This window comes from Nothoprocta perdicaria, unplaced genomic scaffold (genome assembly GCF_003342845.1).
Source record: "Nothoprocta perdicaria isolate Ctin4 unplaced genomic scaffold, notPer1 scaffold_72, whole genome shotgun sequence".
Taxonomy (NCBI): Eukaryota; Metazoa; Chordata; class Aves; order Tinamiformes; family Tinamidae; genus Nothoprocta; species Nothoprocta perdicaria.
The window spans coordinates 1911794-1920009 of NW_020455999.1; the positions used below are offsets into that span (position 1 = coordinate 1911794).

At 50.8% G+C, this 8216-nt stretch overlaps 1 protein-coding gene across 6 annotated transcripts in view; it reads right to left on the reverse strand.

Annotated features, from left to right (window-relative positions):
- CAMTA1 (calmodulin binding transcription activator 1) overlaps positions 1-8216 on the reverse strand; it is a 127017-nt gene that overhangs the window by 21839 nt on the left and 96962 nt on the right. For all 6 annotated transcript variants that reach the window (XM_026050946.1, XM_026050945.1, XM_026050944.1 and 3 more), the window contains 5 exons: positions 3487-3626; positions 3056-3252; positions 2634-2712; positions 1691-2006; positions 789-1312 (listed from right to left, as the gene is read on the reverse strand). In XM_026050946.1, the coding sequence (XP_025906731.1) occupies positions 789-1312; positions 1691-2006; positions 2634-2712; positions 3056-3252; positions 3487-3626 (1256 nt within the window). The remainder of the gene's footprint in view (positions 1-788; positions 1313-1690; positions 2007-2633; positions 2713-3055; positions 3253-3486; positions 3627-8216) is intronic.

The following is an 8216-nucleotide window of genomic DNA, read 5'->3' on the forward strand; positions in this document are numbered from 1 at the left end:
CGCTGTTGACAGCCGTCAATATCTCGCTGCGGAATGAAAAGTCATTTTGCAGCTTTCTCCTGGGGAGCCAGGGCGAGGGACAGCAAATGTATTAGTGGCCAGAGTCCCAGCCACAGGAATCTCGAGTGGCACCTGTAGACACTGTCACCAAAAGCCACTTGCACTGTCAGGTGGTCAGTGTCCAGGGACACAAGTGCTGAAATACTGAGGCTGTGCTATATTTGCTCTACTGTAGTGAACATGCCTTTATGACATGACTTTGGAACCAGAATGACAGAACAACAAAGGCACATGAGTGCCAACATGGCTGAAAAAACCTTGCTGAGATTTTTTTCTTTTTTTTGCTTTTTTTTTTCTCCCCCCCTCAAATATAATCCATACAAACAAGCAAACCCCATCCACAAAGCCAGAGGCAGGATCTCTGAACTATATCCACCTGTGAGATGGGGGATCTCACCACAGCTCACAGAACCCCTAGTCTGCAAAGCCTTTTGTGCTTTCTGTGCACTGCCCAGGAGAACACCAGTGCACCACCCTGAACGCTGTCAACCCTGCACRTGGGTTGAAAGGACGGCCCTTGGGAAGGGCAGAACGCGTGAGGCAGCTGCAGTTACCGCCTCCTCCTGTGCAGCGCTGCTCAGCGGCTCTGCTGCGCCTTCACACAGCTGAAAGGCCTTCCCAGAAGTTTTTTACAGATCTGTTCGTTAGTGCAGCTACCATGTTCTATGAGGTTAATGGAGAGAAAGAGCTCTCAGGCCAGATGATCTTGCTGCTATGGTTATGTTTACCTGCAAGTCATCCATGTGGTGTAAGCAGTCCTCCTCCCCTACATTGTCCCTATAGGACAACAGCTCTGCATCCACCATCTCCCTGTCAGTCATCATCAGCACATTCATCTGCTCTCGCTGGCATAGCCGATGAGCTACAGTGTCCTTCCCCAGCGCAGCCCCCTTCTGGGTCCCTGCCACCTGCACTGCAGACACACCAATGTAAATGTCTTTTGGGTTCCATTTGATTCCTTCTTGGCTGCCAGCGCCCCGGTACCCAGTGACTTCTGGGATGTGCTGGGAGAGCTCCTGGCCATAGTCCCTTATCCCTTCACTGGGGCTGATTGTCTCAGTGGTAGAYTGCTTGGAGCTGGAGCTTTGCTTCCTGACACTCGGTTGTTCCAGGCTCAGCGCTGTGGAAAGCAGCTTCTCTTGCCGGGCTTGAAAATATTCAGGGCTCAGTTTATGCTTTTTGGGTGCTGGGTAATCTTTCTGAGTCTCGCTGCTGTAGTAACTGGAAGGTTCAGATCTTGGTCGTCTCAGCTCTGGAAACAGAGAGATCAACAGTCAAAATGAAGAAAGTGCCGCGCAATCACACTAGGAAGGACGAGAGCTCCTGCTGCACGTGGAAGCTCATGCCATGTGCTAAGGCACACAGTGGTATGTGCAAAGGCAGCAGCCTYCCTGGAAATCCAGGGAGGGCACCACCCTGACCGTTCTCAAGACACGCATCTTTCTAAAGGGATGTTCTCTCCTCTTCCCCATATTCATGCAAGCGTACAGAGCACGTGACAGGGAGACGCAAAGACAAGAACATGGACAGCTGAGTTGCAAGGGACATCAGGCACTTCAAAAAAAAAAAAGTTTTCTTTGCAACACATCATGCATCAGCAAAGCAGGACTTACCCTGAGGATTGCTTTACCTGTGTTTGTACTGGAAATCACAGTGACTCCCTTCTGAGGCTCCTGGGAGGCAATAAGCTCACTGTGCCACTGGGACACCCAGTTCTCCGCACTGGAATCTGTGCTCGAGGGGCACTGAATTCTGGGACTTTGCCCAAGCTGGGCTTGTTCATCTCGCTGCAGCTGCTCTAGGCACTCTGCCAACTTGACGTGGCCCCGAGAGCGGGCAATAGCCAAGGGCAGTCTCCCAAGGGAGTCCGGAATAGAGATGGCTCGGCGGTCCCACTTGTACAGCACGACGGCGGCGTCCATGTGGCCCAGGGCACATGCCCACATCTAGAAACGACACAGAAATGACCCACTCAGAGACCAGCCTTCTTGCTCCTTTTTTGCTAATGCATTGGAGTCTTGTCTTCAACTCACAGAAAAACTGTTCTTACTCTTACAAGCAAAACGTGAAAACACGCCGTGTGCTTGAACACCATCCACTGGCCTTTAAGAGTGTCCCATCTATACACAGGGCCATAAGAGAGGATTAGAGGATGTCATTCTCTCCTTTGAGAAAAGTCACCTGCCAAGTGAAGCCAATAATTTCTTACTTAGTAATAAATGGAAGATTTTTCCTAACTGCAGCATACGTTGGCATCACTGCCAAGGTTAAACTGCTTAGCACATGTGAATCCCAGAGATCAGAAATGTGCAGGCAGGKCTAAAGGCAAGCAACAGCAAGTTCAACATTCTGCTGCTCTAAATTGGGGTGTACTCTGGTTCTGCCTGTTTTAGCTTTTTTGTTTGAATTCCCAGTGAATGACCAAGACATGGTGACTGTGTTTTATAAGCTCTACAGGCCATCAGTCAAGCAGGACAAGAGAAAGCCCATAAGGACCTCGCCCCTCAGAAAGTACATCAGGGAAATCAGACACTGTAGCCCTCAGGAGGATCCTTCAGACTCTCCGCGCTTACCAGAGGTGTGCAAGAGAAGTGATCCACATTCAAAGGGTCAACTTCTAGCTCCAGATCAATGCTGTCTGCATGTTTGGTGCTGCAGAGAGAACAAACAATGCTCTGTAGAAACATCAGGAATTTCCCTAGATCTACAGCTTTACTGAGTGCACAGTGCAAAGTTGTTGCCCATACATGCCCATGACACCTATTTACTGCAGCTGGTGCCTCCATGAGGGGGGCTAAAAGTACAAGAGATCCAGCAACCAGACTCTTTCATGAGAGATACAGATCGTTCCATAAAAGGGGACAGGAACAAATTCTCACACTGGGCACAAGACGCAGTTTGTGAGGGACAACTGCACGCCTGGAGCAAGCACAGCTTACACATGCTTCTGGGATGTCTCTATCGAAATGCAAGAGTCCAAAGGGTCGGGTCTTACCGCCATTTGATGAGGGTCTGGATCAGTGTAGCATAGCCCTGGGCAGCAGCTAGGTGAAGCAGTGTCATTCCTCGGAAAGTCTTGGAATGGATCAAGTGTTTGGACTTTGCCCAGCACGCACGACTCATCATCTTCTCGCACACCACCACTACGCGGCTCTCAAAGCAGCTGCCCAGTGTCCCAGTCCCAGAAACGCACTGCAACACCACACACAGCCCAGTTCAACCACGGAGGGCAGYGGCAACCTGCCCTGTGCAGGTAACTGGTCGCTTTTAGAAATACTGAGACAGCGGYTAATTGAAGTGAAAGCAAATTGCCTTTAAAGACACTCAAAAAATGACGTGTTCTTTAAGAGAAACCATAACCCTTCCAACCCCCCTTTCTGGGCAGAAAGCCTAATGCTGCTGTGCCTGGGCACAGTGGGTTCATACCTGCACTTGAGTTCCTCCACTSCCGCTCCCATTGCCCCCGCCTCCTGCTCCTTGTTTGTGCTGCTGGGATCCTGTCATTTCGGCCATTCTCCTCTCCATTTGCTCCAGTCGCTCCAATATCGACATCCTGAACTGGTTATCTGGGTTGAAGAAAGACAGAATCAAGATAGTTGCATGCAAAGTGAGCTCTTTTTGGCAGCCTACTGGAGAAAGCCACAGGTAAGAGTCTTGTGAACCACGCAAAAGATCTGCTGCACTCGGCAATGCACAGGAACAGACTTGTCCTGCAGACATCAACTCAGTCAAATCTTCTGTGTGTAGGGGAAATCAGCACAGTCCGAGGGGCAGCAAACACAGSGGGCTCTTTTTGCCTTGTCGCCCCCAAGGAGAACTTTGGGAGGCTGACATGGGGCGAGAGGTTAAATGTCTAGACAGTCTTCCTGCAAAAGCTAAGGCACCTAGGCCACCCTCTGCAGACATTACCTATCTCCATTACAACTGCATGGACCAGGGATAATTTCTTCTTAATCCATAGTAGGAGATCCATGCCATGGGATATTTTGTTGTTGTTTGACAGGATTCTATCAACCCTGCTGTCAAGTTAAAAGTGAATACAACAAGCTGCTGGGAAAACACAACACWCTCGCCAGCTGGCTGCTGTACCCACGGGCACCATGAGGTAGTGCAGAACAACAGCAACCTCGGAAACAGCCAGGCATGGCAATCTGTGCRTGAAAACAAAGCGAGGAGGTTTCAAAGGGGCAAGACTTCTCTGAGCAACCTGCTTCTACAMAGGGCAGCTTCCAACCTGACTGAAGCAGCCTGAAGGCTGCAGCAGGCTGAAAGCAGCCCTTTCACCTGCTGATCTTCCACCTGMTGGACAAAGCACCCAACATACCTCACCCAGGAAGACACAACTTGCGTTATAAAATATGAGAAAGACAGCAGTGTCTTTGCATATGCAACCATATGCAGAGCAGTGGCAGGAGAGCGCTGAGGCCGCTGGCTGAGCCATTCCCTGCCCCTGCAAGGCGGCTGTGGTTTGACAGAGCAGGGGAGCTCCCCCGCAGCCACCTCCCGCGGGGCTGCAATTCACCACGGCCCCAGCTGCCCAGGAACAGGGGGGCAGCCCCCCACCTCCAGCCCCATCTCAGAGCCGAGCTCGCTGCGGGCTGCCCTTGCCTGCTCCAGAACACTACGATGTCGCGTTAGTTCCTTATGAGCAGTTCAGCTCCTGTGGTGATCACAGGAGAAGCTCCCTCCTCGCGTGCGGCGGGCTGCCGTCACCCAGCAGCCAGTCTCCGCGCCCCGCTCGGCAGCGCCACAAGGAGATGCCTTTTCCCRGCGAGTCCCCGCCGTGCTGCAATGTGCTGCAGTGCGGCGCGTGCCGCGGCCTCCCCCGCCGCCGGCACCATGCAGGGCACGTCCGCGGCCGGCGGCGGGCAGCGCCGGGAGCCGCGGCGGGAAGCTGGACCACGGCGCCGGAGGAGCAACGTGCACCACGTCTCACAGCCGACCCCTGCTCGCAATCGGGGAAGGGAACRGCGTTTGCAAAGCAAGAAACGCGACAAACTGTTACTGCAGGGCAATGAGCCCCAGGGTTTTACAATGCTTACAGCAGGGACTTGCTCTGTTGAGTTGTTGAAAGAGTAATTCTTCTGTGCAGTCTGAAGTAACAAGAGAAAACGATTCCAGAGAGGTACCGAATTACACTGTTAAAATTACATTGGGTTTTCTTTTTCCTCCCTTTTTTCTAACTGAGATTGTTGTCAAACAGGAATGGGTGACCTCACGCTTGTGTCATTTTTCCAGACTTTTCTCCCTTCCTCTCTCTCTTTCTCCGTATGGAGCAGCTGATGGAGCAGCTGGGAACAATCAATCAGCACTTCCTGGACACTTCCTTAGAAGATCAGTTACTAAAGGGGAGGTCTGTTAGTGTCATTATTCCCACCTGAGAACATGGAAACAACAAACGATATTGGGAGCTTTTCTTAGGAAACAGACAGCAATTTGAATGGGCCTAATCCCAAGCATTCCCATTTGGACACTGGGACAGTGCTCCTGGGGAGTATTTAGGGCAGGACTACCACTTTCCAGGCAAAACAGGGTATCTGTTTGACCTACGAGGTGCCTGAAGGCGAGACACCAGCAATTCAGGCAGCGTTAAACCTGCACCAGCCTCTCACACGAACACAGGTGGTTGCAAAGGGCTGCTCCGCGCACTGGCAGCTCACACGTACGCTGGCACACAGGGCACTGGAACCAAACAGCGTGGAGCTCCACATCCCCAGCGCGCCGCGAACGCAGCACTGGAGCCTCTCCAGCGCCCACGTGTTGGAAGCCCTAAGCAGCAAACACGCCCAGTATCTATGCTGCTGTATCCCCATGTGATTAAGCTCGCCGCACGAGCGGCTAGAACAAGGCCACAACTGACAGAAATGACAAATTCTTCACATAAAACGTTTCTGTAACCGATTCCTTGGCGATSAAGTACGCCAAAGTGTTTCCCTTGGGAAACTCTAATGGCCAAAAGTCATTGGTGGCAAAGATCAAGCAACAAAACAAAAGTGCGAACTAARATTAAGGAAAGAACTTGAAGGTGCGTAATTTCCTGTGTAATAATGGAGATAGGAGCTATGGGGGCTATAAGGGACATTACTGCACGTATCACCCAGAGAAGTTCCAGGCCATTTATCCCTCTCTGTCTCATATTCTGGTAGACTCTTATGCAGAACCATCTACTCAGCAGGCAACGAAGTTGCATCAACACAGTTTCCACATTCTTCTCTTCTTGAGTCAGCAGAGGGTCCTATGACAGACACCCACAGGGCRCCGCAGACAGACTCAACAGCACACAGATCAAGCTGTCAAAATCCGCTTTTCTTACACTACATTATTTAAAAGCAATCTAAACTGCTCATGTTTAGCACAGGGAGATTTCTTGCACTGGAAGCACCGTAACTTCCAAGTGAGGCCAAGATACAGGGCAAGGAGCCTGAAGGATCTCGACTCCTATAGCAGAGACAGAATAGGAACTGCTGCTTGGCTAGATTTTGACTTGTACCAAGAAATTCATTGGAATCAGGAGAAACCAAATATCTTTTTCATTTCCCTGAAGTCGGAACCATCCTCTGGATGTAGAACAAGCCTCTCTGCAGCAGGCGTTCACAGGAAGCTTACTACTAATCACAGTGAGCAGAGCAGGTGATGAGTAAAACACCTCCGGAGCTGCAAAGCCGCTCTGGTGGAAGCCGCSTGGGGATGAACGCCTGTTTCCATGGGTTCCTGTTGTGCAGAGCTGTGGTGTGTCCACGTGTAAGGTGGGCACCTAGGGAACCCGGGCAGGATCGTTGTGAGCACCTCTTGGCAGGACTGCCCTACCTGCCGGGCAGGGCTTTCTTGCAGGGCAGATCCCTTTTGCGATTAGTTTGAAGCAGAGCTGTACAAACAACTGTGTCAACTATCACAGAGGATAGAAGGAAGGGGAAATGGAATAAAGAGAGGAATTAGAAAGAGTGGTTCTTTTAAACCCAGCTTTATCCCCTGAGAAAAGTGTCGTGCATTCTCATCTTCACTTTTCCTTTAGTGTCCCACAATAAGGCAGATCAAAAATTTCCCTGTAAAAACCCTAAACAGATTTAAAGTATTTTAAACCTATCATTTCACTCCTGGTAAAAGCACTTTTACCAGGAAACACAGAGTGCCTCCTAAGAGCTCGTGACAATTCCTTACTACAGTGCACAGCACTTCAAAACACCAAGCTTGGCACAAGCCAAGAGGCAGGTAAAACTCCCTGAAGGGAACCTGGAAAACAAGAAAGAGCGGAACATCCCAAGGGAAAGGAGTCTTTACGAGCCAGAAAATAACACCAGGTAGCTTCAGGTGTTTGTGGCCCAGGAAGCAGAGGTGACTGCAGACAACAGGCTGCTTTTGTACGAAACCCTGAGGAGTGCAGGCAGCGGCGTCTTACCTCGCAACTTGCTCCGTCCTTCTACACGGCACAAACTGTCAGCACCTTCCCTGATACCGGAGCAGTTTAATCTGGTTAAGTGCTCATTTCTGAAGAGCTGTCTCTGCAGAAACAAATACTTCTGCAAATGAACTTCAGGAGCCRTCTTGACTCTCTTACAAAGAGTCTGTTAAACAGTAAGAGATTACAGACTACGGTCCTTAGCAGTAAATCAAAACCCTTTCCACTTAAGCAAGAGGAATGAGCCTTTCCCCAAGCGGTTGCCTTTGCATCAACAGCGATAACATCCTGCTTTTTCTTCAGACTTCTCTTCCCTGGAGCACGGCGGCAGTGACATTTGCAGTGTGCAGGAATAGCTACTTCAGCAAAGTGAGGCAGATTTTAGAGATACCAGGTGAGCCTGGAGCACTAGAAGAAGGTCACGGTGYTCAAGACGCTGCTGCCTGTGCAGTTCAGGATCGAGTACAAGAGCAGCCGGTTGGCTGCAGTCACCTGCACTTCTTGGGCGCACGGCGCTTTTGCGTAAAAGCAGCCCCACTATAAAGGACATGGCTTCAAACACGTGCGAGAAGCAGCCTGGGCGTCCCGTTGGGCTCCTGCCCACGGGAGTTTGGAGGCTCTCAAGTCTTGGGAGGCTCCTCCCAGAGGAGCAGCCTAGAGCACCTCGCAGGACTCCATGCACTACCTGTGTCACAGAACTGGCATCCAGTAAAACATCTGACTCACAGAAACTGCAAACTCAAGGAAATTAAAAAAGAGG